The sequence below is a fragment of the Hyla sarda genome, chromosome 9 (assembly GCF_029499605.1).
Source record: "Hyla sarda isolate aHylSar1 chromosome 9, aHylSar1.hap1, whole genome shotgun sequence".
Classification (NCBI taxonomy): Eukaryota; Metazoa; Chordata; class Amphibia; order Anura; family Hylidae; genus Hyla; species Hyla sarda.
In genome coordinates, this window is record NC_079197.1 from 41,497,510 (window position 1) to 41,515,524 (window position 18,015).

An 18,015-nucleotide genomic window follows, 5' to 3' on the forward strand; every position below is an offset into this window, starting at 1 on the left:
ACTGCCATACATACTTTTTTTTATTTTTATTTTTATATATATATATATATATATATATATATATATATATATACAGGATTTGTTGATATATATAGGATCATTGAGAAAAATTTCTTTGTGCCCCTTTGTGTAAAATTGGTCTATTGATCTATGGAATTCTATTGAAGAGGTACTCCGCCCCTAAACATCTTATCCCCTCTCCAAAGGCCTATCCATGATCTTCTTGCTGCTCCCGGCATTCGTTTAGAGCATTGGTGCAGCCCCGGAAGCTCGGAATGTTACGGTCACGTCCCGCTTGTAACATCATGGCCACACCCCCTCAATGCAAGTTTATGGGAGGGGGCGTGACTGTGACATCACAAGCCTCCACCCCGCATTGCCAGTCATCTGGCATGGAGCAAAGTTCGCTCCGTGCACCGGATGTCTGGGGTGCCAAAGCCAAGATCGTGGGGGTCCCCAGCGGCAGGACCCCCGATATCAGACATCTTATCACCTATCCTTTGGATAAGGGATAGGATGTCTAAGGGCAGAGTACCCCTTTAAACAGATTTGTAAATTACTTCCATTTAAAAATCTTAACCCTTCCAGTACTTAGCTGCTGTGTACTACAGTGAGGTTCTTTCCACTCTGACCACAGTGCTCTCTGCTGACACCTCTGTCCTCGTCAGGAACTGTCCAGAGCAGGAGAGGTTTTCTATGGGGATATGCTTCTATTCTAGACAGTTCTTGACATGGACAGAGGTGTCAGCAGAGAGAATTGTGGTCAGACTGGAAAGAACTACACAATTTTCTCTGTAGTATACTGGAAGGATTAAGATTTATAAATAGAAGTCATTTGCAAATCTGTTTTACTTTTTGGCACCAGTTGATTTGAAAAAATGTGTTTTCCTCTTGTTTCCACCGGAGTTCCCCTTTAACATTCTATTATAGATACATACAACATAGATGCATAATATTGTCATACAATACATGACATGAGGGACACAGGGACATGATAAATGACAATGTCACTACTTTGAGCTATTATTTGCCTTGTCAGTATTGTATTACCTGGTTGTGGTGTTTAGTTGTGTCTATGTACAGTATATTCATTGTAAATATCTGCCTGCTGCTTTTACTAGAAAGGAAGCTTGTGTCAAATATTGTATAACTTGTTCAAAAATTTAGGAACATTATTGGTACGTCTACATGTGGTAGGAAAATTCCTCTGTGGATCTCACTGTGAATCAATGGCAATCCCACAGTAATGTACCCATGTTCTATATGGGAATATTTCTGTGGGTTGTTCCACAGACTCCAGCAGATTTCGCCTGATATATTGATAGGGTGGAGTCCGCAGTGAAAATACTTGTCTTCTCCAGAACAAGTGAGCTTGTGATGGATTTCAGAATCCACAGCATGCTTGGTTCATCCATGTTGATTTTTCCCACTGCATGTGGGCGGGGGTCTAAAACTCTATTCACATGCATTGTACTGTAAATGACTGTGGGTTTGCAGCGGCAGATCCTCACCCCAAACTCTCTGCAACTTAAAAGCATATTGCTACAGCCTAATGTGTCTCAATTTCTTTCACTTGCTTCATTTCCTGTTAGTGCAAATATTATCATATCATGTATATACGCTATTTTAGTGTGCTATATACGCTATTTTAGTGTGTCTAGTCCGGTTACACTATGTGCCTGCTCATATTGGAGGCAGCAGAACACTTCTCATTATGATAACCACCGATTTGTATAATTTTCTCATAGTAAAACCTGCAACTGAAACACCCAAAGAAAATACCATTACAACAACCCATGAAGAACTCGAGACAAGTAAGTGACTGCACAGTTTTTCTTACTTTAGAAATGTTACCGGCAATATAGTGCGACTATTGGCTGCCACAGTTCCGCAGGATAGGGGATAAATGCATGGTTGCAGGGGTCCTACAGCTGGGAACCCCACAATATCCCATATGGGGCCCCGACTCTGCTCAAGGAAGGGACGTTTCGCACCCAGAGCATCAGCTGGTGGAAACACTTCCCCTCCGTTTATCTCTATGAGAGTGGCGGAGACACAGCGTTTGCGTGTCTCTGCCTCTCCCGGAGAGAGATGAAAGGAGGGGGCGTCCTTCGAATAGCTGACAACCTGGGTACAAAACTCGCTCTAGCAGAGCAGAGCTGGGTCGAGCTGGGAGCCCTGTACGAGAGATTGCGGGGGGTCCCAGCGGTTGGACCCTCCGTGATCAGACATTTAACCCTTATCCACAAGATATGTTTCTTACCGCCAGACATCTTTGTTAAGATTATCTGCAGAGAAGAATGACAGAATATCCCCGAATTCAGGTGTGCAAACCTTGTGACTTAAAGAAGACTGGAGGCTGTAATCGCTGCCAAACGTGCTTCAAGAACTGAGTAAAGACCATAATAAAACTGATTTTGTTTAATATGATAAATGGGAAAAGCAGAGTGTTTTTTTATACTTGTTACATTTATTTTCTTTATGCTTTCTGAAAGCTTTTTGTTTTTTAACTTTTGTTAAACATGCTTTTAGCCTTTGTGGTAGCTTGGGGGATGCAGGGTGAATAGGGTGTAGCTGTGCAGTGATGAAAGGGTGTAGCATTAACCCTTAACTGTCGTGACACCAGGTTGTGGGTTCCTCTGCATATATATCCTACCCCCACCCGTCCCAGGAACGATAGGGAGGAATAAAGGATTGTCCACAACCGGAATTGTAATAAACAGAAGGAAACTTTACTGCAGATTTTAAGCAGGATGCAATCAGCAAACAGTCTTTACAAGAGGACCAGACTTTAGGCTCCTTACAGGTTGGTTGGGACCTTGTAGGGAATAAGCTTTGAGGTTTGCTTTACACTGTTCCACTGAATTTAGGGGTTTGATTTAGGTTCAGTAGTCACCTAGAATTAGCTGAATTGGAGTTAGGTAGACTCACTGTTATCAAGAAGTTGAAGAGATAGGCTTCAGGTCTAATTAGTCTTGTAGATTTGCACAGAGCTCCGCTCGCTGTCATATCCCGGGGGAAAGAGAGCAATGATTGGACACAGCACCCTTTTATCTGAAGGGGCAGGCTCAAAGCTTATTGGTTCCCTAACCTGTCAGTCCTATCACAAAGGATTGTGGTACATCACATGACTAAATCACATGACCTGAAAGGTCCTTAACTTTAGCATAACACATTTACTATAGATCACATGACCTAAGGTCCTGTAAATAAGCTTTATATTCTAAATATATACAACATATTACAGATTTATGAGGCGACTGAGGGTTATCCCACTAAGAGAATCCTAACAGCACGAAGGAACTCTGATTATGGGGACTTACGACACAAGGTACAGGACCATGTCCAGTACCGGGACACCACACCTTCATAGGGGACTTGTACAAGCGATCTAGAAGAGAGGGGAAAAGCAAATGGGAAAGGATTGTAAGAAAAGAGGGGGTTGCCATGTGGCATCTAACCATCGAGGTGCATTGGTCACTATTGACTGCAGGGATAAAACAGCCAACATAGGGGTCATCTCCGATCTTGCCCACTGATAGCATAGGCCTGCTTGTGGAAATGTATAAAAATCATATTACAGATACTATTAAAGTTAGAGTCAAACAGGAACAAAGTCGGCACCTCAGCTGTATTGATGTTCATAAGTCCGTATGGTTAAAAACACACTAGAGCATGAAACCGAGTGAATGGAAACCTTCTTGTGCACACAGGTGGTGCTCTGCTTTTTAGAATTAGGGGACCATAAATATGTCACAGTTCCTCCATACTGTGAACTATTCAAGGTAGGGCACACTCATCTCCGGCACTGCTAAATCATGTGCATGAGAGACATATGGGCATGATAAATGTGATGACTTTGAGTTTTAATTTGTCCTTTTACCTTTTTTGCTGCGTTAAGGCATGTCTATGAAAAGTGTGCTCAATGGGGGAGATTTATCAAAACCTGTGCAGAGGAAGAGTGGTGTTGTTGCCCATAGCAACCAATCAGATCGCTTCTTTCATTTTCCACAGGCCTCTAAAGAGGCCTGTGGAAAATGAAAGAAGCAATCTGATTGGTTGCTATGGACAACTGCACCACTCTTCCTCTGCAGAGGTTTTGATAAATCTCTCTCAATGGGAACATACGCCTGCTGATTTAGCTGTTATAGAAGTTAATGTAATATACTGTATAAGTGTTGTGAACAGTTTGACAACATTTAGCGTACGGTCCTAAGAATCACTTAAGCACCGTAATTCACTATGCGGAGTGGCCAATATGCTGTGTATTCTCAGATCAGCATACACCCAGGGCTACGCGGAGGCAGTGATCACACAGCTGCCGCCGAGTAGCCCTGTGTTTATGCTAATCGATCCTAGTGTTACATATTGATTCTTTCACAGATTGTGCTATGAGTGGTAAAATTCAGGATTATTTTTACTACATAGTGATCTGACCATGCTATGAATTTATAAATCTGTGATGCGCTGCGGCTCTGAAGTGGGAAACCCACACCAGAAATCCACAGCCATTCCTTAGCGTGTGAGCGCAGCCCCATACAGTATGTCTCAATTTCAAATTTCTTTTACTTGCGTTGTTATATGTTAATGCAAGCATTATTATAACATGTCTAAATGTTCTTTCGGTGTGCTAAAGTCTTGCTCTGTAGGTCAATACACAATAGGGGGGGGGGGGAATTATTATGGCACATAGGTTTTTGTTTTTTTTCACATACAATAGGTGAAACATGTTATGCAAGTTTCAATTGCGCAAAAATATTTTATATGCCTTTTAACTGTTTATTACATTTCATTTCCTAAAAATGATTAAAAAAAATATTGTTTATTAAAACATTTTACATCGATTTTTAAAAACCATAATGCAATTAAAAAACCATATAGGATATTATATTTTTGCTTGCGGATAAAAATGCACAGTTGTTTGTTACAGCACTCCTTAGACATTCTCAAACATGCCTTATTTCTGGACAGCCTAGGAGGCCTGAGGTGGTAAAGAGGCTTGCGTCTCTAATAAATTTGGCACATTTTGCTTTAGCTTTAAACCAAAGTAGAGAATTTCAGCCTTAATAAACTCCCCACTACAAGCCTTCCCATTTTGGAGGCACCAGAAAATTGCTCATAATAATAACTACCTACATATTTTTGTTTTAGCGAAACCAACAACTGAAGACCCTAATGAAAATATAATTACAACAGCACACACAAGTAAGTGACTGCACAGTTTAGAATGTTCAAGTGAGAGAAAAAACAGTAACAAAGTGGAGCACTCACCAAATCTAAAGGATTTAGATTTGACATGATGAATAACACACAAGCGAAGTGGGAAGATCGAGAGCAGAGCGGGGGAACGTGGATGTGCGACATGCAATACTGATAAGGTTTGACCTTACTGGTGTGAAACGGCTGTTGCACAGCCACGCTCCCCTACTCGTATTCACTAGAGCCCGCCGCAAAGCGGGAGGGTCTTGCTGCGGCGGCAGCAACCAGGTCGTATCCACCGGTAACGGCTCAACCTCGCTGACCGCTGAGAGCGGCGTGGGACAGGAGGACTAGATAGAGGCGAGGTTAGACGTAGCAGAAGGTCGAGGCAGGCGGCAAGGTTCGTAGTCAATGGTAACGGCAGAAGGTCTGGAAACACTGGTAAGGCAATCACAGGAACGCTTTCACTAGGCACAAGGCAACAAGATCTGGCAATGCAGGGAAGGGGAAGTGAGATAATATAGGCATGGAGCAGGTGAGCTAATTACACTGATTGGGCCGGGCACCAATTAGCGGTGCACTGGCCCTTTAAATCTTAGAGAGCTGGCGCGCGCGCGCCCTAGAGAGCAGAGCCGCGCGCCAGGACGTGACAGCCGGGGACCGGGACAGGTAAGTAGATTGGGATGCGATCCGCGAGCAGGCGCGTCCCGCTATGCGGATCGCATCGCCGACGACAGTGTCAGTGCAGCGCTCCTGGTCAGCGGGTCTGACCGGGGCGCTGCAGACAGGAGAACGCCGCGAGCGCTCCGGGGAGGAGCAGGGACCCGGAGCGCTCGGCGTAACAGTACCCCCTCTTAGGTCTCCCCCTCTTTTTGTCTGCTTGTCCCTTCATACGAGACAAGGCTATTGGGAGCGACTCTTGAGTTTCCTTCCGGATGATAGAGAAGTCCTGGGTAACTTCATCAATGGCAGGCAATCCAGAAGAAGTGGGAATGGGGAGGGGGGGCAGAGGGTGAAGCTTGCCACGGGGCAGAGTGTTACCAGGAAGGGGGCTATGAGGAGGCAAAATCTCAGCTTGCTTTTTGCCGAAAATATCCTGGTAAGCCTTGGGAGGGGCCGGTATGGGTGGAACCTCAGGAGTTAGACAAGTGGAAGCAGATGTGAGGCATCGTTTGTGACAAGAAGGACCCCAATTTTTGATCTCCCCAGTGGTCCAGTCAAGGGTAGGAAAATGACGTTGGAGCCATGGCAGACCGAGGAGGACTTCAGAGGTGCAGTTGGGCAGAACAGAAAATTCTATTTTTTCGTGATGCAGTCCAATGCTCATAAGCAGGGGTTCTGTGCGGTAACGCACAGTGCAGTCCAATTTTACTCCGTTGACAGAAGAAATGTAGAGCGGCTTGACGAGATGGGTCACTGGGATGCTGAACCTATTAACGAAAGAGGCCAAAATAAAAATTCCTTCAGAACCAGAGTACAAGAAGGCCACAGCTGAGAAGGAGGAGTTGGCAGAAGGAGAAATCCGCACGGGCACAGTGAGACGTGGAGAAGCAGACTTCACACCAAGAGACGCCACTCCCACATGAGCTGGGTGCGTGCGTTTCCCAGACGCGGAGGACGAATAGGGCAGTCCACTAGGAAATGTTCGGTACAAGCGCAGTACAGGCATAAATTTTTATCTCTGCGACGAGACCTCTCTTCATGGGTCAGGCGAGACCGATCCACTTGCATAGCCTCCTCGGCGGGAGGCACAGAGGTAGATTGCAAAGGATTCCAGGAGAGAGGTGCCCAGAGATCAAGGTCCTTTTCCTGGAGGAGCTCCTGGTGTCTTTCAGAAAAACGCATGTCGATGCGGGTGGCCAAATGGATAAGTTCAGACAGGTTAGTAGGAATTTCTCGTGCGGCCAGTACATCTTTGATGTTGCTGGATAAGCCTTTCTTGAAGGTCGCACAGAGGGCCTCGTTGTTCCAGGCTAGCTCAGAGGCGAGGGTACGAAACTGGATGGCGTATTCGCCTACAGAAGAACTTCCTTGGACTAGGTTCAGCAAAGCAGTCTCGGCAGAGGAGGCCCGGGCTGGCTCCTCGAAGACACTACGGACTTCAGCGAAGAAGGACTGGACAGTGGCTGTGGCAGGATCATTGCGGTCCCAGAGCGGTGTGGCCCATGACAAGGCCTTTCCAGACAGAAGACTAACTACGAAAGCCACCTTAGACCGTTCTGTGGGAAATTGGTCCGACAACATCTCCAAGTGTAGGGAACATTGAGACAGGAAACCACAGCAGAGTTTAGAGTCCCCATCAAATTTGTCCGGCAGAGACAAGCGGAGGCTAGGAGCGGCCACTCGCTGCGGAGGAGATGCAGGAGCTGGCGGAGGAGATGGTTGCTGCTGTAGAGGCAGAAGCTGCTGTAGCATGGCGGACAACTGTGACAGCTGTTGTCCTTGTTGGGCGACCACGGTGGCGAGGTCAGCGAGACTTGGCAGTGGCACCTCGGCGGGATCCATGGCCGGATCTACTGTTAGGATTCGGCAGGCTGGATGTGGATCCTCTGTGTCAGCGAGGGATTGGCGTGGACGGTACTAGTGGACCGGTTCTAAGTTGCTACTGGTATTCACCAGAGCCCGCCGCAAAGCGGGATGGTCTTGCTGCGGTGGTGGCAACCAGGTCGTATCCACCGGTAACGGCTCAACCTCGCTGACCGCTGAGAGTGGCGTGGGATAGGAGGACTAGACAGAGGCGAGGTCAGACGTAGCAGAAGGTCGAGGCAGGCGGCAAGGTTCGTAGTCAATGGTAACGGCAGAAGGTCTGGAAACACTGGTAAGGCAATCACAGGAACGCTTTCACTAGGCACAAGGCAACAAGATCTGGCAATGCAGAGAAGGGGAAGTGAGGTAATATAGGCATGGAGCAGGTGAGCTAATTACACTGATTGGGCCGGGCACCAATTAGCGGTGCACTGGCCCTTTAAATCTTAGAGAGCTGGCGCGCGCGCCCTAGAGAGCGGAGCCACGCGCGCCAGGACGTGACAGCCGGGGACTGGGACAGGTAAGTAGATTGGGATGCGATCCGCGAGCAGGCGCGTCCCGCAATGCGGATCGCATCGCAGCCAGCAGTGTCAGTGCAGTGCTCCCGGTCAGTGGGTCTGACCGGGGCGCTGCAGACAGGAGAACGCCGCGAGCGCTCCGGGGAGGAGCAGGGACCCGGAGTGCTCGGCGTAACAGTTATTCAGCATATCAAGATGACTAATAAATTAATCTCCTTTAGATTTGGTGAGTGCTCCACTTTATTACTCATTTTTTTATCACTTGGACATTATATACTTGTCTGCAATTAGAAGCTGTTGAGCACCGCTACTGACAGTATACTACCAAGCCTTGTGTATAGGGAGTCTCCTTGGTTGCTTTTTTTTACACATTTGTCTATGCACTGTGCCCTGGAGTTTTCTCTCATTTTGCTGCTAATACTGCACAGTTTACTTCACTTTTGAGGGGTCCTATCGACAAAATTGGCCACTGCATGTGTGGTTTTGTCCACATACTGCAAGCGCAAATACAGGGAACATAACCTAGATAAAAGCAATAAAAGCAAAGCTTTGTCTTATTTTGTACGAACACCACATTGAATTTGAATTTGAATCATCATAAACAATGGGAAAATGTTAGAAATACATAAGGGTAGGGTCACATGTAGTGCATCCTCAGTGGGGTTGTCTACTGCTAAAATTTTGCTCTGGAATTCCGCAATTAGAATTTCCGTAGTGGAAAATCTACAATCGGAACCCATTGACTTCAATAATAAGCAACATAATTTGTTTGCAGATTTCCTGCTGCGGAAATTCTACTTGCCGAATTCCACTGTAGAAAATCCGAGAGAAGAATTGCAGCTGCAGGAAACAAGTTGCGGATGGGCTACTTGTGACCCTACCCTTAAGGGTACTGCTAATTAATGCAAAGTGTTATTGAAGTAACTGTGTCAATTTAATAATTTTCACATGTGTATGTCACCTTGTTAAGGAATAGAGTAAAAATGTGAGCATGATTTATGATGCCATGTAATTTGGACAGCTGTAACATCTGCATACTTTATGTGTATTTTGGTATCACAGCAAATTCTGTATCTTCTGTGGACGTCATTATTACAAGAGAACCTGACCACAACACTGCTCAAAAAAATAAAGGGAACACTTTAAGGGGTACTCTGGCGCTTAAACATCTTATTCCCTATCAAAAGGATGGGGGATAAGATGCCTGATCGCAGGGGGTCCCGCCGCTGGGGACCCCCATGATTTTGCATGCTGCACCCAATTTATAATCAGTCTCCGGAGCATGTTCGCTCCGGGTCTGATTACTGGCGACCACGGGGCAGACGGCGTGTGATGTCACGCCTCCGCCCCTGTGTGACATCACGCTCCGCCCCTCAATGCAAGCCTATGGGAAGGGGCGTGACAGCTGTTTCAACTATGTAAAGACGAAAGTATTTCATAAGATTAGTTAATTCATTCAGATCTAAGATGTGTTATCTTAGTGTTCCCTTTATTATTTTGAGCAGTGTATTTTGGGGAACACCTCAAAATTCTACAAATAGCCCTTTTTAATATAAATAGCATAAAAGTTCCTTAGTCTGTATGAAATAAAGGTCTAGTTCACATCCTGTTTTAGTATCTGTCAGGAAAGCTCCTGAAGTACACACTAAATGACCCCTCCGGGTCCATTGTCAGACACAGAGGCCTAAGGGTATTTTTTGACCACTATCTAGCCGATATACACTAGTATATTGTTCTAACTTAAGTATAGAATGATATAGTAGTCTATGCTTGTAATATTGTATGGGGCCTTAGTGAGGATTATATATTTTAGGAATGCTTCTAGGGGTGAACACCTCTGTAACAGGTCATGTAATGGAGGAAGCAACATTTTCCACATATTCATAAAGATTTTTGAGAGAAAACACTTTGAGGTAGATAATCAAAACCTGTCAGTCTAAGGCTAGGTTTACACCGTGTATTTCAGGCATATTTTATTTGCATGCAAAAATATGCCTTTTTTGATAGTATAAAAAAAATGTCACACTTTTTTGGCAAAAAGGTGTGGAAGCCCTGTAAGGCTCGATTCACACCACGTTTTGTTAAATTCGGTTCCCGTATACGGCTGGGAGGAGGGGGGCGGGGCTTATTCGCGGCACCCGCACTCAGCCGTATTCGGGAACTGTATTTAATGTATGTCTATGAGCCGACCGGAGTGGTCGACCGCGTTTTTGCCTACGGTCGGGAAACCGCATATGGCCGAAAACGAAGCCGACCGGAGGCTGCGGTTCACTCCGGTCGGCTCATAGACATGCATTAAATACGGTTCCCGAATATGGCTGAGTGCGGGTGCCGCGATTAAGCCCCGCCCCCCTCCTCCCAGCCGTATACGGGAACCGTATTTAACAAAACGTGGTGTGAACCCAGCCAGATGGTTTTTGCCATGAGTTTTGCTAAAATGGCACCAAAATTCTGGCACATTTGTTATAGTAACAGTTGCTATAGTAAATCTGGGCCAGTAAATCCTGCACATCTAAGGCCTGCAAGCCTCAGAATTCTATGCTAGCCTTGAGCTGCAGTCAGCTTACACTACCCTCTTCCCTGTTAAAGTATAATAAATGTGGTGCATGCAGGTGTCACGCCCCCTTCAAATCGAGCCACACACCCCTTCTCAACCACTTGGCATTCCCAATGCAGATTGTAAAATTAGGCAAAATATTTTTAACCTTTTACAGTCATCACCGGGTGCAGACATTGATAAATCTCCCCTAGTGTGTGCAATTTGAGAATATTGAAGGGTTCATCCCAAGGGGTGATATAATTCCTTCATTAATCTCACTGCAAATACATGGCACCTCCACAGCAACATACCTATGTGTTACATAGCAATCTGACATTGTTATAACAAGCTACAGATTTCACCCATTTGATGTTTCGGGGAAATCTGTAGCTTGTTATAACAATGTCAGATTGCTATGATTTCAGGTTTCTGGTCATCCTACGGCAGCACAGTATGGGGTTAAAGGGATACTCCAGTAAAAAAAAACATCTTATCCCCTATCTGAAGGCTACGTCCCCTCCCATAGACATGAATGGGCATCCAGTTATCCCTCCGGAGGTCTGTGCGCTCTTGTGATTTGTCTGTAGCTCCGTTCGGTGTGCAGTTCCTCCCACTGGAGTTACAGTACTTCGGATAGCTCCCGCATTGTAAAGATAAAGAAGGAGACCTACGCCCTCATCCACAACCGTGGTTTCAATTCACCAAGCCATGAGAATATTGGGGTGCCTCTCGTCCACCATAGACGCAAGGCCCTGGGCAAAGGCACATTTAAGGCTTCTCCTGGACCTCATTCTGCCAAGATAAAAAAGGAGATCTACGCCTTATTTCACAACTGGCTTGTTTCAATTCAACAAGCCATAAGAACATTGGGGTGCCTCTTGTCCACCATAGATGCAGGGCCCTGGGCACATTTAAGGCTTCTCCAGGACCTCATTCTGTCAACATGGAACAGGATGTCAATTCCGTAGACTCACCCATGCAAATTACATCAAAAGTGGTACAGGATCTCCAATGCTGGATAGCTGCAGATCATCTTTCGAAAGGAAGGTCATTGATAAAAACCGAAAAAGGGGTCGCCTGAAAATCTGGTTAAGGCACAAATCTATATACAAGGAGGTTGGTCCTTAACCAAAAAATAAAAATCTTTCCTCAAATCAGAAACAACTAAAAGCTGTCAAACTGGCATTGTACCAACTTGCGCCACACCTAAGAGGGAAGGAAGTCCTGATAAAATCGAACAATCTCCCCAAGGTGTCTTACCTCAACAAACAAGGAGGAACGAGGTCGAGAGGTATGATGAAGGAGTGCAAGGCCATCTTCAGTTGGGCAGAGAAGAACCTGAAGAGCTTATCAGCAGTTCATATCAAGGGATCTCTGTACATAAAAGCAGATCTTCTGAGCAGACAACAGATTCACCCGGCTGAGTTGGCATTGAGCTCCATGATGTTCCAGCAGATTATTCCAATTTGGACTTCTGGAGATGGATGTGTTTGTCACGAAATTCAACAGCAAGCTTAAAAACTTTTGTTCACCCAACAAGGATCACACTCCATGTCATCTAGATGGCCTGGCATTGAACTTGACAAGTTCATTTATGCCTATCCTATCTGGCCTCAGCGTGCTTGGTTAACCCAGGAAATGTCCCTAGCCAGGAACAATGTGTGGATATTTCCCAAAGTTCCTGATCTCCTAGAACAGATGGAAGTGGTTTATCAGATGCAACAGGAAATCCTTCTCTTGATGTCAGGAGATCTGTACTCTGTTATACTGAAAGAACCTTACCAGTCAGAAAAGCAGAGAATTTATTTCTCCACAGGAAGGCAAGTAGGCCAAAATGCGGCGAAGTCCACGATCACAAACTGGATTAAGACTACCATTTTATTTGTCTACTCACAAGAAGAATTAAATCCTCCTTCAGGCCTTAAAGGGGGTAGTCTGCCCCTAGACATCTTATCCCCTATCCAAAGGATAGGGGATAAGATGTCTGATCCAGGGGGTCCCGCCGGTGGGGACCCCTGCAATCTTGGCTGCGGCACCCCAGACATCCGGAGCACGGAGCGAACTTCGCTCCATGCCGGACAACTGGCGAAGAAGGCCGAAGGCTTGTGGCCATCACGGTTATGGCCCCCTCGTGCCGCCGCACCCCCTCAATGCAAGTCTATGGGAGGAGGCATGACGGCCTCCGGCGCTGCATCCTATGCTCTAAACGAACGCTAGGTGCAGCAGGTAGATTGCGGGGTTCCCCTGTGGTGGGACCCCCTCGATCAGACATCTTATCCCCTATCTTTTGGATAGGGGATAAGATGTCTAGGGACGGATTACCCCTTTAAGGCACACTCAACCAGAGCCACATCTGCTTCATGGGCTGAAGTCTGTTATGTTCTGCTACATGAAATCTGCAGGGCGGACACGTGAAAGAATCCTTCTACATTCGTCAAACACTACAGACTAGACCTGACACACAGCTCAGCCTTTATCAAAACAGTGCTGGAAAAAATGAAAAATAACTAATTAACCCACCCTTATGATTGCTACTCAGATCTCATACTGTGCTTCCGTAGGACGACCAGGAACCAACCAAATTTGTTTTCATACTTACCTGAAAATTTTGGTTCCTGGAGTCCATAGGCAGCACAGAGATCCCGTCCTAATAAATTTTGTTTGCTGCATACGAACTCAGTCAGTGCATACGTCAGAGTCAGTGTATCATTGGGGGGGGGGGGGTTCTTATACTTTTTAGATTAATTCATTCATTAATTATGCTAATTAACTATTCTGCCTTGATTGGGGGAACAGGACTTAAAGAGATATCCCAGTTAAAAACTATTTTTTATATCAACTGGCTCCAGAAAGTTAAATAGATTTGTAAATTACTTCTATTAAAAAAAATCTTAATCCTTCCAGTACTTATCAGCTGCTGAAGTTAAGTTGTTCTTTTCTGTCTGACAACAGTGCTCTCTGCTGACACCTCTGTCTGTCTTAGGAACTGTCCAGAGTCCGAGCAAATTCCCATAGCAAACCTCTCCTGCTCTGGACAGTTCCTGAGACAGACAGATGTGTCAGCAGAGAGCACTATTGTCAGACAGAAAATAACTTAACTTTAGCAGCTGATAAGTGCTGGAAAGATTAAGATTTTTTTTAATAAAAGTAATTTACAAATCTGTTTAAGGGCTGGTTCACATCACGTTTTCTCCCATACGGGAGCTCATACGGCAGGGGGAGCTAAAACCTCACACTCCCGTATGCCTTTCTATGCGCTCCCGTATGAAATTAATTTCAATGAGCCGGCCGGAGTGAAACGTTCGGTCCGATCGGCTAATTTTTGCGCTGTATGCGCTTTTCCCCAGACCTAAAACTGTGGTCAACAACGGTTTTAGGTCCGGTTGTAAAAGCGCATACGGCCCAAAAATGAGCCGACCGGACCGAACGTTTCACTCCGGCCGGCTCATTGAAATGAATTACATACGGGAGCGCATAGAAAGGCATACAGTTTTAGCTCCCCCCTGTCGTATGCGCTCCTGTATGGGAGAAAACGTGATGTGAACCCAGCCTAAGGCTAGGTTCACACTACGTTTTGTTCTTACGGTTCCCGTATACGGCTGGGAGGAGGGGGGCGGGGCTTAATCGCGGCGCCCGCACTCAGCCGTATACGGGAACCGTATTTAATGCATGTCTATGAGCTGACCAGAGTGAACCGCAGCCGCCGGTTGGCTGCGTTTTCGGCCATATGTGGTTTCCCGACCGCAGGCAAAAATGCGGTCAACCACATTTTTGCCTGTGGTCAGCAAACCGCATACGGCCAAAAACGCAGCCGACCGGCGGCTGCAATTCACTCCGCTTGGCTCATAGACATGCATTAAATATGGTTCCCGTATACGGCTGAGTGCGGGCGCCGCGATTAAGCCCTGCCCCCTCCTCCCAGCCGTATACGGGAACCGTAAGTACAAAACCTAGTGTGAACCTAGCCTTAGGCTGGGTTCACATCAGGTTTTTGCCATACTGTTTTCAATCTGTTTTTCTAAAGAAAACCGTATGGCAAAAAAACGGATGGATTAGTATGGGAAAAAGTAAACCGTATACGTTTTTAAACTGTATACTGTTTTTAAAAGTGCATACAGTTCTGTCCGTTTAAAAAAACAAAAAAAACCTGTGTGGTTTACCATGTTTTTGTCTCCGGTTTAAAAATCGTACTGCAACCGCATACGTTTTTTTTAACATGGATGTCAATGGGAAATGCACATGTATACAGTTCCATACGGGAAACTGTATACGGTTTTTACTTTGCACATGCGCAATTGCATCCTAAAGTCCCCACCCAACACCCCTCCCATTAAAAATGGACAAAATTATCAAAAACGTATGTTTTTTTTAAATAAAAACGGACGGAACTGTATGCACTTTTAAAAACAGTATACAGTTTATAAATGCATACGGTTTACTTTTTCACATACTGTTCCATCCGTTTTTTTTTTTTGCCATCCGGTTTTCTTTCGAATAACGTATTGTAAACAGTATGGCAAAAACGTGATGTGAACCCAGCCTTACTTTCTTTGGAAAGCCCCACAGTTTAGAGCATGTGTAAACCAAAAAAAAAAACAAAAACAAAAAAAAAAAAACAAAAAAAAAACAAAAAAAAGCAAAACGTAGGGAAAAGTGCAAAAACTAGGGAAACATGAATAAATACCATGGAAAAATATCTGTTGGGAAAAAAACCCCAAAGAAAACTATACTCCACTAGTATAATCAGGGTCAATGACTGCAGTTCCTTAGTCTGTATAAAATAAAAGCCAAGTTCACATCACGTTTAGTAATTGTGTGGAAAACTCCGAACATGCACACGAAATAAGTCCCTACGGTCCATCGTACGACAGAGACTTAAAGGAAAACTGTCAGCCTGTTCACCCACACTAAACCCAATATATAATATAATTATAGTGGGGGTGAACAGGAGTCAGATGGGTCACTTAGCACAATCCGTTCTGTAGGTCCGCAGATATGTCCTCTGTAAGATTCTCTTTGTGCACAGGAGGTGGGGCCCCGCCGGCTCGATTTGCATGTTCCCTGTCTCCACGTCCTAGTGACTCCCGTCGCTGGTCATGTGAACGCTTTATTTCATGTTAGCGCAAGTATTATATATATAATGTAGATATGCTATTATAGTGTGCTAAAGTCTTGCCATATTGGTCGCTCTGCTTACACTGTGAGTCTTTTTAGTTTGGAGGCAGCAGAATGCTGTTCATAATGATAAGATCCCAATACTATAATCTTTCATCTTAGTGACATCTACAACTCAAAACCCTAAAGAAAATATCATTACAATAACATATGAAGAACTGGAGACAAGTAAGTGATTGCAATGCTTAAATCAGGTGGTAGCGGCAAAAGTGAGCATCCATTGACTAATGCATGGAGGTGTCTGTATGAAGTTTCATCCATTCCGTTATGTTCACACACAGTATATCCAGGTGTACTTATTTTAAAACTTTCTGCAAAATCACAGATATTTTGCATCTGTAATAATGTTCTCTATGGAAGTCTATAGGAAAGTGATTGTACACATCAATCACTTCAAAAGCAATCATACTTATTTGCGTCTGCAAAAACAAGTGACACGCTACATATTTGCAAACTGGCGCATAAAAAAACAGGCGCCAAACTTTTACACAGTGTGAACCCAGTCCAAAGCATCATTGTAACAAAAATATAACTGAAATTTAAAGTCACAGAAGAAAAGTAACCTAAGGGAAAAATATAGATGCAAATTAAAAATATGCTTGGAAAGATAGGATCCAAAAGGCTGTGTGAACCCGGCATAAGAAAAAAACAATGAAAGCAAAGAATTTCATTTGGGCCATTGTTGTGTTCTTGTTTGAACACCACAATGAAGTTCAGTCTAAATCACCAGATGTAATTGTAACCAGCTTTCATATTGATATGCCGCCATGGAAAGGATAAGTTTCTACTTAAATTTTTTTTTGTAAAAAACGGCCCAAAATTGCCAGATCAGCTGCATGGCATTTTTCTGGGCAAAAACACTGCAGCCAGATTTTTGCTACAATTCAACAAGGAATTGCAAAATGCTATATCCACGTGGCTTTTTTTGGTTTTGCGTTTTTTTTTCACTCTGTGGGCGATTAAAAAAAAAAAAAAAAAACACCAGCATTTTGAAACTATGGCGTTTTTCCAGAAAACTCTTGGTGTTTTTCTTCCATAGAAGTCTATGGGAGTAAAAAAAAAAAAAAAAACGCCATAAAAAACGCCATGTGGGTTTTAACATTGGGCATTTCTGAAAGCGTTTTTCTTTCTTTCTTGGACTTAACAGATTGAAATAAGGGATGTACATAGGCATCTTATGACAATTTAGTTTGGTACAATGAAAAAAAAAACAGAAGTGGTACCTAAGGCATTTATTGATAGCTAAGGAACGAATTCTGTATGTAGGAAAACAAAATTTTATTTTAGGTGGAAGAAGGATTTTTGAGAGCAGGCAGGGACATCAAAGAGCCAGTGGGGAAAAATAATGAAAAAGGGGTAAGATCATATATGAATTAAATTTGGATATTGAAAAATTAATAAATGATTAAAGATTTCTGTGTATGTTTTATGTTATTAATGTTTAATTAATTCTATGATGTTCTTTCTGGGATTGTAAACCTAGGGTATAGGTTTAGGTTTGTGGGTTGTGGGTGGTTGTATATATTTTTCATTGTTTTAATTTCTTGTAAAATATGTTTTGTACAATTAGCATTTACTTTGTCCTATTTTGTACACTTCAATATACATTTTTTATTGATTCGGGATGCAAGTATTCAGGTTGTGATGGGAGACAGGCAATAAGAAGGGACAGGGATCGGGCAACAAGAGGACTAAAGAAAGGATATCTAATCATATATATATATATATATATATATATATATATATATATATGTGTATATTAATGATATTTGAGGACATATTAATAGAATGAATGTTACCTGTACCTTAAACAAAAATAAAGTTAAAACCCAATTAATATTAGAACAAAAAATGAATAATAGAGGAAAAAGAAAATTATACTATTATTATGTCCTTACATATTATTATTATAATATCTTTCCTATAGTCCTCTTATTGCCCGGTCCCTGTCCCTTCTTATTGCCCGTCTCCCGTCACAATCAGAATACCCGCATCCCAACTGATTAAAAAATGAATATGTACGTGTACAAAACAGGGAAAAATAAATGATATTTATAA

At 43.9% G+C, this 18,015-nt stretch overlaps 1 protein-coding gene and 1 long non-coding RNA gene across 12 annotated transcripts in view; one reads left to right on the forward strand and one right to left on the reverse strand.

The window, feature by feature from the left end:
- The window catches only part of LOC130291303 (uncharacterized), a 66,956-nt gene that overhangs the window by 42,796 nt on the left and 6,145 nt on the right, over positions 1 to 18,015 (reverse strand). Inside the window, exon 2 of the long non-coding RNA XR_008847877.1 lies at positions 3,324 to 3,391. This is a non-coding gene — a long non-coding RNA (uncharacterized LOC130291303). The remainder of the gene's footprint in view (positions 1 to 3,323; positions 3,392 to 18,015) is intronic.
- VSIG4 (V-set and immunoglobulin domain containing 4) overlaps positions 1 to 18,015 on the forward strand; it is a 47,057-nt gene that overhangs the window by 20,984 nt on the left and 8,058 nt on the right. For 4 of the 11 annotated variants that reach the window (XM_056539910.1, XM_056539911.1, XM_056539914.1 and 1 more), the window contains 3 exons: positions 1,749 to 1,814; positions 5,152 to 5,205; positions 16,060 to 16,125. In XM_056539910.1, coding sequence (XP_056395885.1) covers positions 1,749 to 1,814; positions 5,152 to 5,205; positions 16,060 to 16,125 — 186 coding nt within the window. The remainder of the gene's footprint in view (positions 1 to 1,748; positions 1,815 to 5,151; positions 5,206 to 16,059; positions 16,126 to 18,015) is intronic. The other 7 variants (XM_056539912.1, XM_056539918.1, XM_056539917.1 and 4 more) reach the window with 3 other exon arrangements.